Raw genomic sequence first — 26,146 nt, 5'->3', positions numbered from 1 at the left:
ATTCAAGGTGTCCATACACAAATTTGGCATTAAACTCAAGAAACATTACTGGCCCGTGAACATGAAGTAACCCCCTAATAACAATACAACCAATACTTACAGAGTAGATGCAAAGACAAGTCATTATAGTTATAAATCTATCTATAGAATTTACAGATATTTAAGAAATTTAGCCATTTATACCAAATGCTATTTAAATCATTCGCTTAAAAGCACATTTAGAAGTAAGAAGCCCCAGCGGGATACGTACAGGCTGGAGCCAGTAATCTGTTCGGGCAGCTCTTTTCTTCTCCTCTTCAATCTGGAGGACGCATGAGACATTCATAAAATTACCTCTTTAAAATCCTCAATTTATTTCAAATAACATTCCATTTAGCAAAAGAACACCATAAAACACACTTCACAGAAGATCGATATAATTTGCAAGCTCTGATAAACACAAATCTTTTTTTGCAATTAGTTTTTGATTGAAAAAAAAAGCAACTTGGATTTAAGAAAATAAGTGATAGGCAAGTCAACTGACCAAGAAGATAAACGCAAACAACCTCTATTGAGTCAATACTGCAACGCCACCTGCCAGCATTACTCTGCCCTATCCCTGCTTCCTCCTCTGGACTGTCATGAGCTGGAAAACAGGCGATGTTTTCAGGGAGTAAAAACATAACTCTTACAGACCAATTCAGCACAGCATAGTTGGGCATACAGTTTGATGGCAAAGAGGAGCTTCCCTATTTGATAAGGATAATAAAGCCTGTGAATGGAGGGGAAGAAAAACACAACCAGGAGAGAAGTAAATGAAAGGGTGACCAAAAGGAGAACGTGCTGACCAGCCAACCTGGCTGTATCTCACACCTTTTTCTTTCTCAACTGCTCAGTTAACCCTAAGTACCTACTTTCAAAGGGACTGAACAATGTCGCTCTTTGGTTGATTCAAAACCTCATCTTAATTCCTCCAACTTTCCAATATGAACAAAAAATATTCTAAACTTGGCATGGTTATATTCTAAGCAGGTAGGTCTGGCTTTCCATTTTACTTTGAATTAAATTCAAAATGGCTTATAAGACCTCTGTGGTGTTGCCCATTTCTCTCTCCAACCTCAAATGCCACCACTCTTGTGCTTACCATGCTCTAGACACCTGGATCTTCCCTTTGGATGCTGAACTAGAGATCTCCCCTGCCCTAGCGGGGGAACAAGCTATCTCCCCACTCCCTGCCCTCAGACCTCCTCAGCACATAGCATTTTGTAATTACTTATCCACTGGTTCACTTGGTCGTGGAATGCCTCCTTCACTAGGGTGAAAGCTCCATGACATGCAGGGACTGTATTTTTCTCCCTACCCTACACATGCAGGACCTCACATGATGCCCAGCACATAACAGCATCTCAGTATCTGCTGAATGATGGAATGACTACATCTCACAGCGTACACACGTTATGTTATACTTTAAGCTTTTCTAACTGTCCTGCATTGTGTGAGGACTCAGTAACAGGGAAGACCAAACAGTTACCCCCATCCCTTCACAAATGAAGAAAAGGGATGAGGAGACCAGAGGAAATGATGTTACAGGGAAAAACCTTAGCTTCTTGTATCCAATTATTCTTTCTCTTCGCCTTTTCTACTTATTTCATAAATTTATTGATAAGGGAAAGTGATGTGTTGGAAGGGAGAAAGGAATATTTAGGAATATATTAAGAACCTTCTGCAGAACAGCTCTAGAATTTCAGGTAAATTTAGAGCAAAAGTATAGCCCTAGATCCAGATAATCATAGGTTTTCACTGATTCATCATATAAACTTGGCCATCAGGTTAAATAAAATTAAAAATATGTCAGAGGGCTTCCCTGGTGGCGCAGTGGTTGAGAGTCATCCTGACGATGCAGCGGACACGGGTTCGTGCCCCAGTCTGGGAAGATCCCACATGCCGCGGAGTGGCTGGGCCCGTGAGCCATGGCCGCTGAGCCTGCGCGTCCGGAGCCTGTGCTCCGCAGCAGGAGAGGCCACAACAGTGAGAGGCCCGTGTACCGCAAAAGAAAAAAAAAAAAAAATGTCAGAGCTTTCTCTCCCGGCCAGGAGGTGGTAAGTGGAAGTCAGAGGCAACAGGAGAGCCCAGGTTGGTGGGGGCATCCATGGAGGATGCCAATTTCATGAAGCCACCAAAGGTGAGCAGAGCTTTCATTTCTGGCTTCAATTACCACTGAGGTTCTCCTAAACTAACTCTACTGACCATAATTTCATGGAGTGTTTTGAAGACAGCACTTGAGGCAAGAAAATAAACCTATCTAAGGAGGTTCCAGCTCCATTCAGATGGAACTACATCTAGGCTCTTTTTTCCTAACCTGGTATGAGCACATTTTTCTCACTTTATATTAATCTCATAATTGGTGAAACTATTTAACTTTCCTTGGTTGGAATCACATCATCCCCCTAACAGCTAGAGTTGACAAGCACTTCATAAAGCGTACCTCCATGATTTCATCGAGTGCAGATTTCTTCTTCTTCTTTTCTTTTGACTGAGCTGAGCTCTGGGAAGATTCCTTCCGTTTCACCGATGCTGCGTTCCCTACTGTCTTCAGAGCACTTGGTCCCAAAGAACTGATGGGAAGAGGAACCGTGCTGTTAACAAAAACTGTGCAAAGACGTAGGCTTTATAATGTGCAAAAGGAACAACACAGAAGAAATCTGTTATATGGTTAGTTTCCAACAGATTAGTCAGAACTACGAAGGGCGTGTCCATCACTCACAGGACCGGAAGCACCATGAGAACATGGAACCCTTCCTGTCCCCCCACCTTCAGTTAGTGCCACTCTATCAGTGTGGCTGAGTGACGGATGACAGCATTGGCTTCAGGGTTGGGGCCACCAGGGTTTGTTTGATCCTACTTTTGCTGGGACCTTGAGCAATTAACTTTTCTAAGCCTCATTTCCTCACATATAAACGGGGAGAATAATGTGACCCAACTCTAGCTCAACCGTCAGGATTAAGTTGAGATGTTTGTAAAACAGCTGGTAGAAGTCCAGCACATTGTTACCAGTTCTATTTCTTTAAAGCAAAGGTATCAACATCCAATTAAAAATTTTTTTATTGTTCCCAATTGCCTAACGTCGTCAGTGTACATTCTAAGTTTCTGAGTGCCATCATAAAATTGTCACCACAGGCCCCACAATGCCATCCCTGATTTATTACGTATACTTGTCCTTCTGAACAATTTGCTATTGACTGAGCCATGCCCTGTGCTTCAAACTTCTGCAAATCTGCAAATGCCTCTTTTATACCTAAAATAGTCTCTCCATTTATCTCCATTTGTTGAACTTCTTTAAGATCCATTCTTCATGAGGCTTCTTGGAATTTGTTGTTTTTGAACCGCCATAGCACTTTGGGGCAGGCATCCCACTCCACCTGGTATATAATCATTTGTATATATGACTCCTCTCTCACAGGAGGGGAGAGAATATATATATCCACATATATATATATATTTTTCCCCCCTGTAAAGTAGCAGTAACTATCTTGTGACTCAGATAAAATAGATGCTCCATTAATATTTGCTGACTCACTGAATATTATCAGTCTAATTACTTAATTTGTCATACTTGTAAAATACAAAGAACACATATTTGCACAAAGCTACCATGGAAACAAGAAAAAAAGTGTGATTAATAGAAAATGCAGTAGAGTTAATATTTTCCACTATTTGGACCTTTTCCTTCAGGCATTTAAAGGCAGCATTAGCTTTATTAGCAGCCGGATGACTGTAAGGACTTCCAGTGGAGCCTGCAGTCGACTGAAATCCCTGCTTCTTACATGGGGAGGCCGCAGGTCAGGACTCCCCCACCCTGTCCTCATGGAAGCCATTCTCTCTTTATCCAACTGGAAGGCTGTAAATTTACCCTTGTAACATTTCACTTACTAGGTCTTGTCCCATAGTTCAATCCTCTGACATATGTTTAAGTTCTAAGGTTTGTGACAACTGTAAATAATATACATCGGTTGTGAACAGATTAAGTCCAAATAAAGATAAACTCTTCAATGGGCTACTCAAAATAAATATTCTTTAGAGTTAAATGTACTTTGAGCTAGGAATCCACTGAATTTAGCAATAATTCCAGATGATAAACAACTACAATATGTCTATAGAAATAGGCACTAATAATCCCAGCAGAAGGGCAGTTAGGATTACGTGGCTGTTTTGGGGTCTAGTAATTACTTCTTCCTTACATGTTCACAAACCACCTATTTCCTACTATAATCACTAGGAAAAGCTAGCTACTATTGTGTCCTGAAGATTTTTCTCCACTTTTAGAAAAAACATTTGCTTATTTTTCTGCTTTCTGCGTCTTCTCACATTCTCCGTGATTCCTCAAATTTTATCAACAGTGAGTCGTCAAACACATCGATAAATTATTCAACATTTTGGTATTTGTTTCAGCTTGGAAATTTAACCCAATTTAAAAATGGGCAATAGACAATTCTCCAAAGATCTATAAATGGCCAGAAAGCACATGAAAAGATGCTTAACATCACGAATCATTCGGAAACTGCAAATCAAAACCACAATAAAATACTACCCATACTCATTAGGATCGCTATTATAAAAAAATACAAAAAATAACAAGCACTGGCAAGGATGTGGAGAAACTGGAACCCTTGTGTAACTGCTGGTGGGAATGTGAAATACTGCAGCTGCTGTGGAAAACCTTTTAAAAGTTAAACACAGAATTACCATACAATCCAGCAATTCCACTTCCAGGTAAATATCCAAAGGAATTGAAAGCAGGGACTTGAACAGATATATGTACACCGATCTTTGGAAGAGCATTAATCACAGAGCCCAAAGGTAAAAACAACTCAAATGTTCACTGACAGATAAATGGATAAACAAACTGTGGTCTATATATACAGTGGGGTATTATTATTCAGATTAAAAAGGAACGAAATTCTGATCCATGCCACAACATGAAAAAACCCCGAAGAGCTTATGTTAAGTGAAAGAAGCCAGACACAAAAGGACAAACACTGTATGATTCCACTCAAATGAGGTAGTCAAATTCATAAAGACAGAAGAGTAGAACAGAGGTAACCAGGGGCTAAGGGGAAGTGTAGTGGGGAGTTATTTTTTAGTGGGTTCAGAGTTTCAGTTTTGGATGATGAAAAGATTTGGAGATGGATACCGGCGATGGTTTCACAACAATGTGAATCTACTTAATGCCACTGAATTGTATACTTAAAAATGGACCATTTTATGTTATGTATATTTTACCATACAAGAAAACTAAACTGAATAGGAAAAATAAAGTTTTCTATTTCGAAAATATATTCAGCATTACTAAATGATTAAAATGTGAGAATCATCGGGAATAAAAAGATGAACAGAATAGCCCATCAGGATCTCATGATGTAGTGGGAGAACAGATATGGAGGGCATTCCAGGGAAAGAGAGAGCAGTAGATGCAAACGACGGTGAGACCACAGAGTGCTTAGGAGACAATTGGCTTAGCGGAGCTGCGGTGCAGATGGCAGGTGGTACACCTGTAAACATAACTAGAGGTTATCATATAGACGATATTGCCGAAACCCTTTAACAAGAGAAAGACATGGTAAGATTTGACGTTCAGAAAGGTCCTTTCTGCTTGTGATATCAAGAATCTCTAAGAGGGACTTCCCTGGTGGCAGACTGGTTAAGAATCTGCCTGCCAACAAAGGGAACACGGGTTCAATCCCTGGTCCGGGAAGATCCCACGTGCCGCGGAGCAACTGAGCCCATGCACCACAACTACTGAGTCAGCGTGCCACAACTACGGAAGCCTGCGCACCTAGAACCCATGCTCCACAACAAGAGAAGCCACCACAATAAGAAGCCCACGCACCACAACGAAGAGTAGCCCCCACGCGCAGCAACGAAGATCCAACACAGCCAAAAATTAATTAATTAAAAAAAAGAATCTCTTAGAGCTAAAAAGAATAAATGAAAAATATAAAGAATGTTGATGAGACATGATGAAGGATAGTATTCTAGAAGATTAATAAAACGGATAATAAGTTTGAATATCTAGTTGAAAAGAATATTCTAGAAAAACAAAAATTATACAAATGATAAAAACTGAGAGCTTCCCTGGTGGCGCAGTGTTGAGAGTCTGCCTGCCGATGCAGGGGACACGGCTTTGTGCCCCAGTCCAGGAAGATCCCACATGCCGTGGAGCAGCTAGGCCTGTGAGCCATGGCCACTGAGCCTGCGCGTCCGGAGCCTGTGCTCTGCAACAGGAGAGGCCACAACAGTGAGAGGCCCATGTACCGAAAAAAAAAAAAGAAAATAGTCAATTTGTTTCCAGCTTTGCTTTGTATGATATTTAATCTTACACCAGCTGCTGTACCAATAATGCCCCTCCAGTCCAAAAAAAGATTCTAGTAGAAAGGTGAGAGATTGAGACAGGGTCAAATGAGGTTAAAATCAAGGCAGGAAATGAACAGTAACAGACTGGAAATGGAACGGAAGACTTCTAGAAGAGCCCTAGGATTCTGTTTTCAGTAACTGGAGTGGGCATGTGTGCAATTAAGAGACAGGGAAGGGCTTCCCTGGTGGTGCAGTGGTTGAGAGTCCGCCTGCCGATGCAGGGGACACGGGTTCGTGCCCCAGTCCAGGAAGATCCCACATGCTGCGGGGCGGCTGGGGCCGTGAGCCATGGCCGCTGAGCCTGCGCGTCCGGAGCCTGTGCTCCACAACGGGAGACGCCACAACAGTGAGAGGCCCACGTACAGAGAGAAAAAAAAAAAAAAAGAGACAGGGAAGCCACACCGATGTGGAGTTACTGAGCTGATGAGTTGTGGCCCAGGCAGTGTTATTCATGTGTATGAACACAGCTGGAATCTTCATCAGTTACCTGTCAGACCGGGCCCAGTGCCAAGCCTTCCTGGAGACACGGAGGTGTGTGGAGGCCAGGCTGTGCCTGGAGACGGAAAACCAAAGACAGTGTGTGGCTGACAGGGTCTTGGTGCTCTGGTTGGGTGTCAGGCCTGAGCCTCTGAGGTAGGAGAGCCAAGTGCAGGACTTTGGTCCACCAGAGATATCCTGGCCCCATGTAATCTCTATAGGCGAGAGCTCTCCCAGAGATCTCTGTCTCAACGCTAAGACCCAGCTCAACTCAACGACCAGGAAGCTCCAGTGCTGGACACGCCATGCCAAACAACTAGAAACACAGGAACACAACCCCACCAATTAGCAGAGAGGCTGCCTAAAATCATAACAAGTTCACAGACACCTCAAAACACACCACCGGATACAGTCCTGCCCACCAAAAGACAAGATCCAGCCTCATCCACCAGTACACAAGCACTAGTCGCCTCCACCAGGAAGCCTACACAAGCCACTGAGCCAACCTTACCCACTGAGGGCAGACACCAAAAACAATGGGAACTACTAATCTGCAGCCTGTGAAAAGGAGATCCCCAAACACAGTAATTTTAGCAAAATGAGAAGACAGAGAAATATGCAGCAGATGAAGGAGCAAAGTATGAAGAGGAAATAGGCAGTCTACCTGAAAAGAATTGGGAGTAATGATAGTAAAGATGATCCAAAATGTTGGAAATAGAATGGAGAAAATGCAACAAATGTTTAACAAGGAACTAGAAGAACTAAAGAGCAAACAAACAATGATGAACAACACAATAAAGGAAATTAAAAATTCTCTAGAAGGAATCAATAGCAGAATAACTGAGGCAGAAGAACAGATAAGTGACCTGGGAGATAAAATAGTGGAAATAACTACTGCAGAGCAGAAAAAAGAAAAAAAAATGAAAAGAATTGAGGACAGTCTCAGAGACCTCTGGGACAATATTAAACACACCAACATTCGAATTATACGGGTCCCAGAAGAAGAAGAGAAAAAGAAAGGGACTGAGAAAATATATGAAGAGATTATAGTTGAAAACTTCCGTAATATGGGAAAGGAAATAGTCAGTTAAGTCCAGAAAGTGCAGAGTCCCACACAGGATAAGTCCAAGGAGAAACATGCCAAGACACATATTAATCAAACTATCAAAAATTAAATGCAAAGAACAAATATTAAAAGCAGCAAGTGAAAAGCAACAAATAACATACAAGGGAATCCCCATAAGGTTAACAGCTAATTTTTCAGCAGAAACTCTGCAAGCCAGAAGGGAGTGGCAGGACATATTTGAAGTGATGAAAGGGAAAAACCTACAACCAAGATTACTCTACCCAGCAAGGATCTCATTTACATTTGACACAGAAATTAAAACCTTTACAGACAAGCAAAAGCTAAGAGAATTCAGCACCAACAAACCAGCTTTACAACAAATGTTAAAGGAACTTCTTTAGGCAGGAAACACAAGAGAAGGAAAATACCTACAAAAACAAACCCAAAACAATTAAGAAAATGGTAATAGGAACATACATATTGATAACTACCTTAAATGTAAGTGGATTAAATGCTCCCACCAAAAGACATAGACTGGCTGAATGGATACAAAAATAAGACCTATATATATGCTGTCTACAAGAGACCCACTTCAGACCTAGGGACACATACAGACTGAAAGTGAGGGGAGAGAAAAAGATATTCCATGCAAATGGAAATCAAAAGAAAGCTGGAGTAGCAATTCTCATATCAGACAAAACAGAGTTTAAAAATAAAGACTATTATAAGAGACAAAGAAGGACATTACATAATGATCAAGGGATCAACCCAAGAAGATATAACAATGGTAAATATTTATGCACCCAACATAGGAGCACCTCAATACATAAGGCAAATGCTAACAGCCATAAAAGGGGAAATCAACAGTAGCACAATAATAGTAGGGGACTTTAACACCCCACCTTCACCAATGGACAGATCATCCAAAATGAAAATAAATAAGGAAACACAAGCTTTAAATGACACATAAAACAAGGTGGACTTAACTGATATTTATAGGACATTCTATCCAAAAATAGAAGAATACACTTTTTTCTCAAGTGCTCATGGAACATTCTCCAGGATAGATCATATCTTGGGTCACAAATCAAGCCTTGGTAAATTTAAGAAAATTGAAATGGTATCAAGTATCTTTTCAAACCACAATACTATGAGACTAGATATGAATAACAGGAAAAAACCTGTAAAAATACAAATACAAGGAGGTTAAACAATACACTACTAAATAACCAAGAGATCACTGAAGAAATCAAAGAGGAAATGAAAAAAGAACCTAGAAACAAATGACAATGAAAACACGACATCCCAAATCTATGGGATGCAGCAAAAGCAGTTCTAAGAGGGAAGCTTATGGCAATACAATCCTACCTCAAGAAACAAGAAAAACCTCAAATAAACAACCTAACCTTACACCTAAAGCAACTAGAGAAAGAAAAACCAAAAAACCCCAAAGTTAGCAGAAGGAAAGAAATCATAAAAATCAGATCAGAAATAAATGAAAAAGAAATGAAGGAAATGATCGCAAAGATCAATAAAACTAAAAGCTGGTTCTTTGAGAAGATAAACAAAATTGATAAACCATTAGCCAGACTCATCAAGAAAAAAAAGGGAGAAGACTCAAATCAACAGAATTAGAAATGAAAAGGAGAAGTGGGCTTCCCTGGTGGCGCAGTGGTTGAGAGTCCGCCTGCCGATGCAGGGGACACGGGTTCGTGCCCCGGTCTGGGAGTATCCCACATGCCGCGGAGTGGCTGGGCCCGTGAGCCATGGCCGCTGAGCCTGCAATTCCGGAGCATGTGCTCCACGACGGGAGAGGCCACAATGGTGAGAGGCCCACGTACCGCAAAAAAAAAAAAATAAGAAGAAAAATAAGAAAAAAGACAAAGGAGAAGTAACAACTGACACTGCAGAAATGCTAAGGATCATAAAAGCTTACTGCAAGCAACTACATGCCAATAAAATGGACAACGTGGAAGAAATGGACAAATTCTTAGAAAAGCACAACCTTCTGAGACTGAACCAGGAATAAATAGAAAATATAAACAGACCAATCACAAGCACTGAAATTGAAACTGTGATTAAAAATCTTCCAAATGACAAAAGCCCAGGACCAGATGGCTTCACAGGCAAATTCTATCAGACAGTTAGAGAAGAGCTAACACCTATCCTTCTCAGACTCTTCCAAAATATGGCAGAGAGGAACACTGCCAAACTCATTCTATGAGGCCACCATCACCCTGATACCAAAACCAAAGATATCACAAAAAAAGAAAACTACAGGCCAATATCACTGATGAAAATAGACGCAAAAATCCTCAACAAAATACTAGGAAACAGAATCCTACAGCACATCAAAAGGATCATACAGCATGATCAAGTGGCGTTTATCCCAGGAATGCAAGGATTCTTCAATATACGCAAATGAATCAATGTGATACACCATATTAACAAACTGAACGAGAAAAACCATATGATCATCTCAACAGATGCAGAAAAAGCTTCTGACAAAATTCAACACCCATTTATGATAAAAACTCTCCAGAAAGTAGGCATAGAGGGAACTTACCTCAACATAATAAAGGCCATATATGAAAAACCCATAGCCAACATCATTCTTAATGGTGAAAAACTGAAACCATTTCCTCTAAGATCAGGAACAAGACAGGTTGCCCACTTTCACTGCTACTATTCAACTTAGTTTTGGAAGTTGTAGCCACAGCAATCAGAGAAGAAAAACAAATAAAAGGAATCCAAATCGGAAAAGAAGAAGTAAAACTGTCACTGTTTGCAGATGACACGATACTATACACAGAGAATCCTAAAGATGCTACCAGAAGACTACTAGAGCTAATCAATGAATTTGGTAAAGGAGCAGGATACAAAATTAATGCACAGCAATCTCTTGCATTTCTATACACTAATGATGAAAAATCTGAAAGAGAAATTAAGGAAACACTCCCATTTACCACTGCAACAAAAAGAATAAAATACCTAGGAATAAATCTACCTAAGGAGGCAAAAGACATGTATGCAAAAAACTGTAAGACAATGATGAAAGAAATTAAAGATGATACAGATGGAGAGATACACCATGTTCTTGGATTGGAAGAATCAACATTGTGAAAATGACTATACTACCCAAAACAATCTACAGATTCAATGCAATCCCTATCAAACTACCAATGACCTTTTTCACAGAACTAAAACGAAAATTTTCACAATTTGTATGGAACCACAAAAGACACGAATAGCCAAAGCAATCTTGGGAAAGAAAAACGGAGCTGGAGGAATCAGGCTCCCTGACTTCAGACTATACTACAAAGCTACAGTAATCAAGACAGTATGGTACTGGCACAGAAACAGAAGTATAGATCAATGGAACAGGATAGAAAGCCAAGAGATAAACCCATGTACGTATGGTCACCTTATCTTTGAAAAAGGAGGCAAGAATATACAATAGAGAAAAGACAGCCTCTTTAATAAGTGTTGCTGGGAAAACTGGACAGCTACATGTAAAAGAATGAAATTAGAACACTCCCTAACACCATACACAAAAATAAACAAAATGGATTAAAGACCTAAATGTAAGGCCACACGCTATAAAACTCTCAGAGGAAAACATAGGCAGAACACTCTATGACATAAATCACAGCAAGATCCTTTTTGACCCACTTCCTAGAGAAATGGAAATAAAAACAAAAATAAACAAATGGGACCTAATGAAACTTAAAAGCTTTTGCACAGCAAAGGAAACCATAAACAAGACGAAAAGACAACTCTCAGAATGGGAGAAAATATTTGCAAGTGCAGCAACTGACAAAGGATTAATCTCCAAAATATACAAACAGCTCATGCAGCTCAATATCAAAAAAACAAACAACCCAATCCGAAAATGGGCAAAAGACCTAAATAGACATTTCTTCAAAGAAGATATACAGATTGCCAACAAACACATGAAAGGATGCTCAACATCATTAATCATTAGAGAAATGCAAATGAAAACTACAATGAGTTATCACCTCACACCGGTCAGAATGGCCATCATCAAAAAATCTACAAACAATAAATGCTGGAGAGGGTGTGGAGAAAAGGGAACCCTCTTGCACTGTTGGTGGGAATGTAAATTGATACAGCCACTATGGAGAACAGTATGGAGGTTCCTTAAAAAACTACAAATAGAACTACCATATGACCCAGCAATCCCACTACTGGGCATACACCCTGAGAAAACCATAATTCAAAAAGAGTCATGTACCACAATGTTCATTGCAGCTCTATTTATAATAGTCAGGATATGGAAGCACCCTAAGTGTCCATCGACAGATGAATGGATAAAGATGTGGCAAATATATACCATGGAATATTACTCAGCCATAAAAAGAAACAAAATTGAGTTATTTGTAGTGAGGTGGATGGACCTAGAGTCTGTCCTACAGAGTGAAGTAGGTCAGAAAGAGAAAAAGAAATACCATTTGCCAACACATATATATGGAATCTAAAAAAAAAAAAAAGGTTTTGAAAAACCTAGGGGCAGGACAGGAATAAAGACGGAGACATAGAGAATGGACTTGCGGACACACGGAGGGGCAACGGTAACCTGGGACAAAGTGAGAGAGTGGCATGGACATATATACACTACCAAATGTAAAATAGCTAGTGGGAAGCAGCCACATAGCACAGGGAGATAAGGTCGGTGCTTTGTGACCACCTAGAGGAGTGGGATAGGGAGGGTGGGAGGGAGATGCAAGAGGGAGGGGATATGGGGATATATGTATACATCTAGCTGATTCACTTCGATATACAGCAAAAACTAACACAACACTGTAAAGCAATTATACTCAATAAAGATGTTTAAAAAAAAAAGAGAGGGAAGCCCAAAGGAAAAACAGAAGTGAGAGCTGAGTAATCTTTGTTCCAGCAATGGGGAAGCAGGGCTTATCTTTGTGCCTCACACAGCCTAAATTATCCATTTTTGATATCTAGATCACTTAGTTAATTCTGGGTTTTAAATATATAAGAGATATTAATCAACAGGAAAATAAATCCGAACCTCTAAAAAAATATACCATAATTTCAGAAAAAGAAAACTTAGTCTCTCCATTGTATTATCTGCGACACTATTTTCACATTATTATAGACAGTTGAGACTGAAGTCACAGAACTTGGTCAAATAAAACTAATGTTTTTACTAACAAAATCACAGTTTGGCATAGGGATGTAATAGGCTGAATAGCAGACCCCCAAAGCTATCAGGTCTTCATCCTTGGAACCTACAAATGTTACCTTATTTGGAAAAAGGGTCTTTGCAAATGGGATTAAGTTAAAGATTTTGAAATGAGATTGTTCTGGATTATCTGGGTGGGCTCTAACTGCAACCACATGCATCCTTTAAGAGGGAAGCAGGGACTTCCCTGGTGGCACAGTGGTTAAGAATCCGCCTGCCAATGCAGGGGACATGGGTTCGATCCCTGGTCCAGGAAGATCCCACATGCTGTGGAGCAAATAAGCCCATGCGCCAGAACTACTGAGCCTGCGCTCTAGAGCCCGCGAGCCACAACTACTGAAGCCCGCGCACCTAAAGCCTGAGCTTCGCAACAAGAGAAACCACTACAATGAGAAGACCGGGCGCTGCAACGAAGAGTAGCCCCCGCTCGATGCAACTAGAGAAAGCCCACATGCAGCAACGAAGACCCAACACAACCGAATAAATAAATACATACATAAAAAAAATAAAATTAAAAAATAAATTAAAAAAAAGAGGGAAGCAGAGGGGGATGACACACAGAGGGGAAGGTGATGTGAAGATACAGCAGATGTGCAACCTAAAGCCCAGGAATGCCTGCAGCCATCAGAAGCCGGAAGAGGTGAGGAACAGATTCTCCCCAGAGACTCTGGGGGGAGCACAGGCCTGCAGACACGTTGATTTTGGCTCAAGGATACTGATTTCAGAACTCTGGCCTCCAGAGACAGAATCAATTTCTGCTGTTTCAAGCCACCTACTTTGTGGTAACTTGTTACAGCAGCCATAGAAAACTAACATAAGGGCGATCAATTTGGGGCCCAGTGGGACCAATCTCAACATTCATCTACACTTAGGAATAACAAATAATAAAGGAAAATAGAAACACATAAGGGTCCAAAACTATACGGCATGTGTTAAGATATACTCCAGCCTGTCTTCCTGGTCATATCACAGCAATATTTTGAAAAGAAATTTTCTTTTCAAATATATCATATATAGAACCCAATTCACCAATTTCTTCATGATAGCTAATACAGATGTTACTACTGAAACACTTTGATCAAAGTTAAGACAGCTGGCAAGTCATCCTGAAGCAGTTAGGCACTGCTGACTCAGACTGCCCGTCTCCCTCAATTCTCCTAGATACCTACTTAGCCGTGCAAATAACCATTAGCCTGTAAACCAAAAAAAGAAAAAAAAAACTCACAGAAACAAAAAACTGAGTTAGGTTAAATAAGCACCATGTAGAATATTAAGTAAAACAGCAAATCACCCAGCTTAAAACTAAATTCCAGTAGATACTGAATATACAGTGCCCTTCTGAATATCCTGAGTTATCTTTCACCTCCATAACCAAACTGCATGCACTGCACATCACAAGTATGCACAGATATTTGGTGAAAGAATATATGAGAACTGCACGAGAAGAGAACATGAAAAGTACATATAAATACCTGACTATGTGCCATACCAGGGCTTGAAAAATTGCAGTTGAGGGCCAGATCCAGTCTGCTGCCTGTTTTTATAAATAAGATTTTATTGGAACACAGCCAAGCTCATTCACTTACGTATCATCTATGGCTGCATCCTCGCTCTGAGAGCAGAGTTAAGTGATGACAAAGACACATGGCCAACAAAGTCTAAAATATTTACTATGTGGCTCTTTATAGAAAAGGCTGGCCAAGTCTTGCTCAGTACCACACCATCTAGAAGGGAAGGCAATTATTACTGAGTGTCTACTAATGCACTTATATTCTACCAGGTGCTAAGGAGATAGTTGAATAAGTTAGTCTCTGTTCTCAGAAAATCATAATAGAGCAGGTAAAACAACAAGTGTGTACTCCAGCTAACAAACTTGATAGTGGGCTATGACAGAACACTGAATAGTATTGCCATAGCACAGAAAGAACCTTGAAGTGGAGAAGCTTTCAGGGAGAAGTTAATGTTTACCATGTGAAGCATTTAATGAAAATGAGCTTTTCCTTAAAAGATAGAATCAGCTCATCATAGGCAAATAAGAGAAAAACCAGTTCCTAAGAAAATAAAACAAAACAATCATTAAACAAAAAAGAAAAAGAGATGAAAATAACAACCAGAAAAAAAAATAATTCACAGTACTGCACCTTTTAAAATGTAGTAATCAACATTTCATCAAAATTTTCAGGTTCTAAGATACCTGTTCACATAGCTCACCTTGATTTGGAAGATGCTCCTCCCGAACTACATGCTCCTTTATTCAAATTAAATGTAACTGGAAGAAAAGAATTGGTATTCCATATGTATTTCAGGAAAATTATAATAAAACATCAGATATAATAAAACAAAATTATAATAAAAATTATAATAAATATCACAATACAGCTACGTAGAAATTCATGGACATTTTGAATACATGAGAGCTGGAATGCTCCTACCCAGAGATCATAAACTCCTGTAAAATATACTGGACTGATGCTTACAGAGCTGGGAAAGACCATCATATGATGTAGCAGACAGCCTTGGCCACTTCCCCACTCCACTGCCCCTCTCTCCTTGGTAACAGGAATCCAATTTTGTTTGGGTGTCCCTACCCCTCACGTATGGCTTGGAGGATGCTATGGTCTGAAGGTTTGTGTCCCCTCCCAAATCCAAATGCTGAAAACCTAATGCCCAAGGCGATGGGACTAGGGGGTGGGACCTGTGGGAGGTGATGAGTAAGGCTCTTTGGTCTAAACCAATCAAAATAATTCCACTCCCTTTCCAAGTGACTGTTTTTGAGGTGGACATGTGATACAGTCTGATCAATGACATTCAAAAGGAAGTCTGCTGCTGGGAAGAAGGTCTTCTAGGAAAAGTTTCCTTGCTCACAGGGGACTCCAAAGGACAGAGATGCTCTCTGTCTTCTTCTGGACAATGCTGGGTCTGCATATGACGGCTGGACTGCTGGCAGCCACCTGTGTCCAGCTGCTGATAGTGTGGCATCTGGAACCATCCTACCTCTGGGACTCTTGGCATGGCAAGGTACTTCCTTATTGTTTAGGCTCGTTTTACTCAGTCTGGTTACTTGTTGCTGTAGGCATTCCATCCAATTCATTGTTATCACCTTTTCATTTTACTGATGAGAATAATCCAGACAGATAACACCTCTTGCTCCCAAACATGTCGCTAGTTTTTGGCAGAGCCAATACAAAAGCATCCATACTAAAAAAGGAAGAAAGAAAAGTAAAACTACCTTTTTCTTCATCATTTTCTCTGCTTAATTCCGTAAAAACAGGGACTTCCTTTAAAAAAAAAAAGTTTGAAGGTTTGGTTCACAACTGCATTTACCATCAATATTCAATAGTCCTTAATTATGACTTGCTACCAAAAATGGTTAAGATACTAATTAAGAAATTATATGTATTGCAAATATTCTCCAATAAAGAATTATTCTATGGGGGAAAAAGTAGCTTTTCTGTACCAAACTGTAGAAGTTTACCTACATTTTTATTTCTATTACAATTTAAGCAGGAAACAACAACATAAAGCAATAAACTCTAGGAATCTCAGCTAGAGGATTACTTTAAACAGCAAAATCTTTCTCTTTTGTAGTATGTTTTAGTGTAATGAGCAAGGGTCTAAGACTAACTCGAAGACGACTGTGTATAAAATCCTCCTCTGCCACCTATGAGCCTTGTCATCTCGGTCAATCTCATCATCTCCCTGAAGGCTCAGTCATTACATCTTTAAAGTAGGGATAACCTACATATTTAGAGTTATGGTAAGGGTTAATTAGCATAATATAAATAAAACACTTAGCATAGTGCCTGCTGTAGTGTTTGATAAATGTTAATTGTTGTTACTACTGATAAATAAGAAGGATGACCTTGAGATCTAGCTAAAATATTTTGTTAGGTAATGTCCATATAGGATTTCACAAAGGAACACAAAAGAACATGATCTTACTCTGAAAAAACTGATATGTTTAAATGTAGAATGAGGAAGCACTGATCAACAGAATTTCCCCTGCTTTTTTGGGTAAAGATACTGTTTACACCTGAAAAGTACAATTAACTTGAAGGTTTTAGCAATATTAAGCTAAAATGTTACAGAGCAATAATGTTATTCCAAAAAGTAAACCTCTTTCCTCAGTACAAGGTGTGAATCCTTTGTGATTTCCACGATAGGAAGTTATAATTTTTTCTCTATTGAAAATGAAGATTTAAATTTTTAAAAAGAGAATAAAAAGCTTTCAGTCTTAAGGAGTTTAAATTTCACATTTACAGCAGTTTAAACACCGTTCCTGTTTTAATTTAATGTAGAAAACTCCTAAAAGATTGTGCGACAATATGCATGCTAATGTAAGAAACGTCACACTCACTCTCTCACTTATCAAAGAGTTCAATCAACATGGTACAAAAGTTGATTCACAAAGTGATTCTCACTGATGTCTTAATTCTCATCGCCTGCTACTTCCTGCATCACTCTGTACTCAACGGCTCATACAACATGTGCTCCACAATGATCAGAGCAGCTGTACTCATAATAGCTAAACACTGGAAACAAGCTACAGGCTTCTCAACAGGAGAACGGATACATAAATTGTATTTTATTCGTAAAATGAAATACATCAATCAAAAAAAAAGTGTGAAGCACTGATAGGAAAGGATGTAGACGAACTACACATACAGAACATTATGGTGAGCTAAGGAAGCCAGACACAGAGAGAACAAACTGGATGATTCCACTCCTACAAAGTTCAACGGCAGACTAAACCAACAATCAATAGTATATCAGAACAGTGCTTTCTTCTTAGAGGACAAGGAATATTATTTGGGAATGGGCATGAGGGAACCTTCTAGGATACTAGAAATGTTCCATACCTTGATCTGAGTGGTGGCCACATGGACTACCTATCTATTGATCCATCCATCCATCCATCTAAAGACACATACATATGTGAAAGTTCATCGAGCTGTAACCTTAAGATTAATGCACATCATCCACTTTACTTCATGTGTGCTACACCACAATAAAAAGTTTTTAAAAATACTAAATGGCTAGTAGTTTCACATACACACTAGGCTGTATTTTCCTGCTCACACACAACTTCTAGTATGTAAGCTCCTTGAGGGCAGGGATTTTTATCTTTTGACCACTGGCTGTATCCCCAGTGCCTATAACGCCTGGCACACAGGAGGTGATCAATAAATGTCTGTTGAAATAAATGCCTTGATCTAGTTATTCTAACACCTGAACCAACTTTATCACGCTTCCCCTTCCCCATCTACCTGGATTTTACCCATTAATTCCTCAAGACTCCTCAGCCTAGGGGATGTATCTACCTCCAAATATTCTAGGTCCTCCCCAGGCTGGAGCAAGTGCCAGCCCTCTGTGTGCTCACACACTGTGTTCATCCCCAGCACTGCATTAATTATAATCAGTTGAAACGCTGTTTATGTCTTTGCCACTAGCTACTGACTCTATTTTAGAGATGAGGAAACTGAGGTTTAGAAGATTCCATAATTACACAAACTTGTGAAGTCAGTAAGTCAGGAATGGACCCAGGTTTGTCTCAACTCCACAGCCTGGACTTTGATACCTGGCTGTGCTCTTTCTCCTACAAAACTCGTTCAAGGCTTAAACAAACAAGCGATTTTGCTTCTTCAGACCTTTGTCTATTGCCTCTCTTGATGATGCCCACCTGCTCTCTCCCCTCCAGACCTCTTCTCACTTGTTCTTGAATAAATTTGGCAGTTTTTTCTTCGTCGTCAAGGTCCTGTTTCTTCTTCTTCTCTAGTTCCAGCTGCCGGCGGATCGTCTCAGGGTCCCTATCTATATACTGAATATACCAGCCTTTTGGTGTTTCGTCCACTTTGCACAAGCCTTAAAAAAAGTAATGGACACTATAATTTTGAATACAATCAAAGCTGAAAGTACATCTAAATGTGGTCTCTCTCTGCAGTATTTACTCATTCATTCAAATACACTCATTCAAACACATTCAGATACACAAATTCATACAGCACGTGAATTTTCCATATTTACAGTTAGTGACATTTAGACTTTAATTGGAATATTTTATCTCTTTAAAGAGAAAAGAAATATTATTTTGATTTTTGACTAGGTTGAGACAACACATTTAAACAAGGAAAACATAAAAAAAGCATTATCTTGCTTAGTAATTATTCAACTGTCTCTAAGTACTTAACATCCACTGAGTACAGGATATTCTGCTAACTTAACCAAGCAGAAATCTTCCCCAAAATGGAATAAAGAAACACATTGAATAACTAATACCTTGATACAAAATGTCTTTCCCTGTTCTTTTCCTGAACTTTCCATCCTATTAGAAATGGAAAAAGAGGCAGCAAATTTAAAAACTGCCTTAAGAAGGGGTAACCAAAGTTTCCCAAAGTGCAATGAAAGTAGGGGGAAAAGTGGAAGAGGACGGGTACTGGTCCTTAACCTAACGAGTGGATGCTTCAGGGATGCATCTTTGCACTGTTGAAAGAATCACTCCAGACGCTCTTACACACCTGCAGCGCACAAAATCGATCCTGGAAGATGACGCTCCTCTCCACCAGTTTCTACTTGCCCTACTCATCCTCTTTTTCATAAATTTACACAGAAAATATGATCATTCTCTCTCTCCCTGCAGTGCAGCCATATAACAACTGTTCACATCATGTCTTGCTCTTACCTTCTCTGCCCAGCCACTTAGTAAAATCTGTCAGCGTCTCCCACTGCGTGGCGTTCATGTGGATATGTTCTCGGTGGCTGATGTACTCATTGTAAACGATGTTGTTGTGAACCCTCTTGGTTCCTAAGAAGAAATTAGGACACTGCTGACCCTGAGCAGATGATGAGATTATAAAGTCATTATGGGCACAAGACTTAAGATACTTACCAAAGCGTCTCCTGAGAAGTTCTAGGAAGTCATTTCGGAATTCCCTAATAAAGCAGGAAGGGAAAGCATTAAGGTAATGTCTACAAACAAATAGCATCACCTTCCTGAAATTTAAGCCATCGTATAGTTTGCGTGAGCACATGATATGTAAAACATCTATGTGAATATCTGTTCCGAACCTTTGAAAACGGAACAAGGGAAAAATCCTGACAGATTACAGCTTTCAAGAATTAAAGTTAAAAGTCAAGTTGGAACTTTTTGTCTTGGTAAAGGTGGCACAGCAAAAGTGACCACACATCTTTGGAGGAGATTCTTCATGGAGTCTCAGTGCTACTGAATGTGGCATAATCATCCCATTCTATTGATAATAAAACATGAAGTTGGCACTTAATGTGTCCCTCTGAGCTGAGCACACTGTGTTAAGTGACAGATAAACATAGGTGAATAAAGATATACATTCTGACCAAGACGTTTACAGGTGAAGAGAAAGAGAAGGCTGTTCCCATGTGGCACAGAGACATGAAAGCATCACTTAATATTTGAGAAATGACAGACATATAGACAGTAGTTATTTCAAATTAAGTATTCAGTAGATATTTTCTCAAAAATAAACAAAGTGAACCTGTCAGGTCAAGAAAAACAACTGACGGTATTTGTTGCCAATGATAAAATTTGAGCTTTCAAGCAAAAAATGTGAATTCGGGTAAACTAGTGTCCGCCACCATGAGTCTGACATACTTCTCAATACTTGAAGATGTTTCTGACAGCACTGAGTTGACATTAGTGAATATAATTTTATGATATTGCATAATAAAATGTATCACCGTTCAGAATTTCAGAATACCTGTGTAACTCAATGAAGCAATATTTTCTAAATGACTGATGTGTGATGTTACAAAACCATGCATGGGTACAAGATCCACTTAAAGTAAAAGATCACATGGATTTTAATGTCATAGAGTACAAAAGGTTTGCTATATGGTTTCTGATTCCACATTGCAACTAACCTTTAAGAAACTACCACGCCATTGTGTTTCAGTGTAGTATCACAGAAGAATAGCCAAAATTATGTGAAAAGGTTATTAAAATACTCCCTCCCACAGATAACTACACATCTGTGTAAAGGCTGGACTTTCTCTAAGTATCTCAATCAAGCAACATTTCAGAAGAGAATGAACGTAGAAGCAGATGTGAGAATACAACCGTGTTCTGTGAAGACAGACACTGAAGAGATTTGCAAAAATGTAAAACAACGCCACTTTCATTTTTTTGTGTGCTGGAAAATATAGTTAATTTTCACGTAAAAATGTTATTTTAACTGTAATAGGCTTATATTGTGATTTTAAATGAATAATTTTTTTTAATGTCTCAGTTTTAATCCCTAATTTACAAGCTATAACCCACATAAACAAAAGTCTTTGGGGTTTAAGACCAAAAGGTCTAAAACCCTGGAAAGAAAGAAAGGGATGGAGGCAAGACTAAATATTAATTGTAATAATAATAATTAACATCTAATATTAATCGTGTACTGACCACTCTTCTAAACACTTTCAAAGTATTAACTCATTTAATCTTTGCATAACCCCTATGAAGGAAAGACAATACTTGAAAAATACGAAACCTACAGATGAGGGGACTAAAGCACAGAGAAACTGAGTAAGTTCACCCAAAGTCACACAGCTCCTGAGTGGAGAAGCCCGGGTTTGAAGGACTTAAAGACAAGCAGTCTGACTCCAGACCTGTGCTCTTAGCCACAAGTGTTTTAGACTGAGCGATGGTTTTTCATAGGTTTGAAGTGAATGGAAGAAAGACTGATTTGTGAGACATACTTTTTTTAACAATTCCACACAATGATAAACTGTCAAAACAAAAACTGAGCACAAAGATAATACAGCTATCACATTAACATGTAAGGAATAAACAGAGCTTCCAATATATTAAATATTAAGCATCTATTAAATGTCCAACTGAATAAAGCTTATGATATAAGGATGGCTTTGAGTTACTTACTCTGAAAAATAATCCATAAACTGCTGAGGATTTTCTGAAGCCAGCAGTAGTTGTCTCTGATGAGATTCGGACATACAATGACACTTAAAGCCATTCTACAAAAATGTAAAGGTAGTGGTTAAATCTTGATTTAGCTCATTATAATAGGCCCTAAATATAAGTATTTAATTAAATCCTAAAAAGCTGCTCTTTGATGATAAACTGTAAAAAATAATCAAGTCACTGGCTGTAGGCACCCTATCGTTCTAAAAAAATTTTTTTATAAAGTTGAGTTTTGCAACCCTGCTAATCAAAGAATCCCAGAAGATTAAAGAGACAGAAAAATACTGCTTTAGAAAACAGACATTAGTAAGAAACATTACAGGGCACAGTAACAGAAGAGCGATTTTATTTTTTGACTCAATTTAACAAATTCCTATTGGGCACCTACTTCATACCAAGTGTTATGCAAGCGTTTCGAGGACTATAACAAAGTAAGATGGGTCATTAGTGAATTTCCATTAAGGAAACTATTTTCACTCACTTTCCTATACTTTAGCTCATTACCCAAAATACACTTGCATTTTATACATAAACCTTACTTTATCATACTAAATCTGTATCTTCTTCAGATGATTGTAAAAAACATGCAAATTTTGACTTTGTGTCTATTCTACTTAACATTTGAACCTGATTCTCCACTAGTAAGAGAAATGAAAAATGTGCCTCTCCTCTGTCTCCCCCATCTTGGTGGACAGCACTGTCCTGTACCGTCACCCAGGCCAGGGCCAAGGACAGCATCCCAGAGTCCTCCACCTCCACTCAGCACTACGTCTACTCCGCCGTCCTAATAACTTACCCAGTACCTCGGCTCAATCCCATTGCCACTGCCCTCATTTCAACACGCAATCTTGCTTAGAGCAGTTTCCTAATCTTCAGTCTCCCACAGATGCCTACACAATTCTTGCCTCTTCTGTGCCCTACCTATGCATTACTCTTCCTTAACTGCGTCTTAAAAGGAAACTTGATATCAGTCTCATAAACGAAAAACCAGCACCACTTTCCATAAATTACAAATAAATCAGTAAGATGAAAGCAAAATAATGTTATTAAATTCTAGAAACTCAAGGGAGTGGATGGACAGGAGGGGAATACTCCGGATCTGACCTTCCCCCCCTCAATCTTCCGGTATTAGAGACAGAGACAGGGGAGGGGGCTTGTAGGGGTCAGCTTCTCCTCCCCCAGGCAGGGAAGGGCAATGAACAGATGTGAGGGCAAACAGGTCAGAATCACCCCAAGTGTCTTACTCTGAAAAGTAGTAATTAAAAGAGAGAATCAAACGTGTCTTCTCTTTCCCTGAGGAATTCTATTTTAGGATAACATTTGAGGATAACCAAATAACCCTAGTTAATGAGAAAAAGCTCATTTTTACAAAAGAATGGTGGTCAACAATAAATGTAAAAAGAACTAGAAAAATAACCACTTTGCAACTTCTAATGAAATAAGTGACTCAAGCAAAGATGTTGAAACACATGAGTAAAAGGCTGATGGGAAATTGGAGCTATGGGCACGATTCCACACTCCACTAGTATTTGTTACCGGTTCCCCCATAGTTACTTGCTCTTGCAAAGGGGAAAATATTACTTTCCAACATTACTTTACAGGCTGTCAACTGTACTCAATTTTCTTGGCACTACCAGACATCATGGGCTTCCTTATTTGATGCAATGTGATACACACAGGGTCACCTATCAAGGATTCTGCTCCCAAATATTTAACCTGAACCTAAACAAGCCTTCAGACCTAAGTTCCAGTTTACAAAAACTACAAGAGTTAGAGAAAGAAGACGAACGACAACCACAAGAAAAGTTAATTGTTAAAGGGGGAATCCTCTAGGATCGTTACTGGCCTGGCCTCTTCAAGTCAATGTCAAGAGAAACAACTGAGGGGAAGGGAGGGAATTCTATTTTAAATTTAGAATTGAGAGAGAATTAAAAGTCCTAACACCCGACACCACAGAGATTTTTAGGGCAATGAAACTATTCTGTATGATACTATAATGGTGGATATTTGTCATTATACATTTGTCCAAACCCACAGAATGTTCAACACCAAGAGTGAACCTTAATACAAACTACGGACTTTGGTGCTAATGATGTGCCAATGTAGTGTTATTGGTTGTAACAAATGTACCATTCTGTTGCACCAGGTTGATAGTTGGGGAGGCTGTACATGTTGAGGGCAGGGTGGGTACGAGAAATCTCTGTACCTTCTGCTCATTTTTGCTGTGAACCTGAAACTGCTCTAAAAAATGGTCTATTTTTTTAAAAGTTCAAATAACCCAATCCAATGTATAGCTTTTGACTGGATCTGGGTTTTTTTATTTGTTTGTTTTTGTTTTTACTTTATTTTATTCAGGTATAGTTGACTTACAATGTTGTGTTAATTCCTGCTGTACAGCAAAGTGATTCAGTTTTTTATACATACATACATACATACATACATACATATATAATTCTTTTTCATATTCTTTTCCATTATGGTTTATCACAGGATATTGAATATAGTCCCCCGTTTTAAACAAACTGTTTTAAAAAGCATTCATGGGAACAACTGAGAAAATGTGACTATGGAGTATGCACCAGATGATATGAAGAAATATTTATTAATTTTGTTACGTGTGATGACATATATTATGGCTATATAGAAAAATATCCTAATATTTTAGAGGAGCGTATTTAAATATTTATAGGTGAAATACCCCGATGCTTGTAATTTACTTTACATATTTCAGAGAAAAGGAAACATGGCAAAGTACTTAAAATGTTAAGTGAAACTTAAAGCGTTAAATCTGGGTAGTGGATATATGGATGTTCCCTGTACTAGTCTCTAGTGTTCTGTGTAAGAATTTTACCTTGACTAGTAGTAAAGAGAACTAAAGAGAAATGAAAGAGAATAACTGTATCAGTGTTATTCAACGTGAGGCCCACCTAAAGTATCTCATCCCTCACTTGCAGAAACACTGGATTAGATTATTCCAAGTGCCCAGTGTTCTTCCTTTCCTACCCAATTCAATCTCCAGAGAAAAACGTGATCCTGTCACTAGCCTGCTCTCAGTTTTTCCAGGTGCTTCATCATCCATCTAAATAATGGGGAAAAGTGTGAACTCCACAGCACAGCAACGTTTTTTCAAGATCTGCTCAAAGAGCCCTTGAGCCACTTTACACATAATTCACTCATTTAAAACTCACAACAATCTTACAAGTAGGGACACTTACTATTCTCACTTTTCAGATAAGTAAACAGGCAGAGACAATGTGACTTGTCGGCTTCCTAATTCTGATTCTGACCCCAGAGGCCACATCTCACTCGCAATAACATCCTGGTCCTGGCACATGGCAGGTGCTCGATAAATGCTTGTTAGGTGACTAGTGTGCAAGAACTTAGTTCTCCTTTTTCATCTGATCCCGAAAAGAGGTGTACACCCTGATCATGTCTAAGAGCCACGTCAAGTCAGAGACGTCTGTTACTGTCACTCCCGGGCGTCCGGCTCGGTACTGTTCACCCCCCGTTTCTTGACGACTTGAGTGGGGTCACTTCTCCGAGGCCTGCAAAACCTTTTCTTACTTCATTTCTTTTTTGGGGTTAGACTGGGGAACAAGGAGGTGTCAAAGGCCACTGGTTCCCCGCCAGGACGGGGGATGAAGGGAAGGACGGCCCTACTGAGTTGAGTCCTTGACTCACCCTGCGCAGCCCCCACGACTAGGGACGGGAGACCCAGGCCCTCACCCCGGCGTCGGGGACCTCAGCCTGCATCTCCAGCGGGGTCCCTCCGGGGAGAGGAGGGGGTGGGCACGGGGCCGCCCCGGGCTCGCTTACCTCGTCCCGGCACTGCTTCTGGCACATCTGGCAATACCAGCGCAGCTTCTGAAGCCCCTTGGACTTGATCCTGTTGGCGATGGCCTTAGGGGTAAGAAAATCTGATTTCCCCATCGCGCCCTCTGCAGCAACAACTTTCAGGAGCCCAGCGCCTGGTTAACCGGAAGCGGAACAGGGCTGGCGGGAGTGGGCAGGACAAATACCCTCGGCTAGTCGGAAGGAGGTGGGGCTTCGG

The 26,146-nt window shown here is 39.6% G+C and overlaps 1 protein-coding gene across 2 annotated transcripts in view; it reads right to left on the bottom strand.

Moving 5' to 3' along the window:
* KIN (Kin17 DNA and RNA binding protein) overlaps positions 1-26,068 on the bottom strand; it is a 47,910-nt gene extending 21,842 nt beyond the window's left edge. For both annotated transcript variants that reach the window (XM_082618473.1, XM_082618472.1), the window contains exons 1-9: positions 25,912-26,068; positions 22,054-22,148; positions 20,044-20,087; positions 19,837-19,959; positions 18,838-19,019; positions 16,387-16,435; positions 15,369-15,426; positions 2,465-2,594; positions 251-301 (exon numbers count right to left, since the gene is read on the bottom strand). In XM_082618473.1, coding sequence (XP_082474599.1) covers positions 251-301; positions 2,465-2,594; positions 15,369-15,426; positions 16,387-16,435; positions 18,838-19,019; positions 19,837-19,959; positions 20,044-20,087; positions 22,054-22,148; positions 25,912-26,025 — 846 coding nt within the window. In that variant the 5' untranslated portion in view covers positions 26,026-26,068. The remainder of the gene's footprint in view (positions 1-250; positions 302-2,464; positions 2,595-15,368; positions 15,427-16,386; positions 16,436-18,837; positions 19,020-19,836; positions 19,960-20,043; positions 20,088-22,053; positions 22,149-25,911) is intronic.
* Positions 26,069-26,146: the final 78 nt, after the last annotated feature.

This window comes from Mesoplodon mirus (genome assembly GCF_964341445.2).
Source record: "Mesoplodon mirus genome assembly, chromosome: 4".
NCBI lineage: Eukaryota > Metazoa > Chordata > Mammalia > Artiodactyla > Ziphiidae > Mesoplodon > Mesoplodon mirus.
The sequence above is the reverse complement of the archived record's forward strand: the minus strand, read 5'-3'. Positions and strand labels throughout refer to the sequence as shown.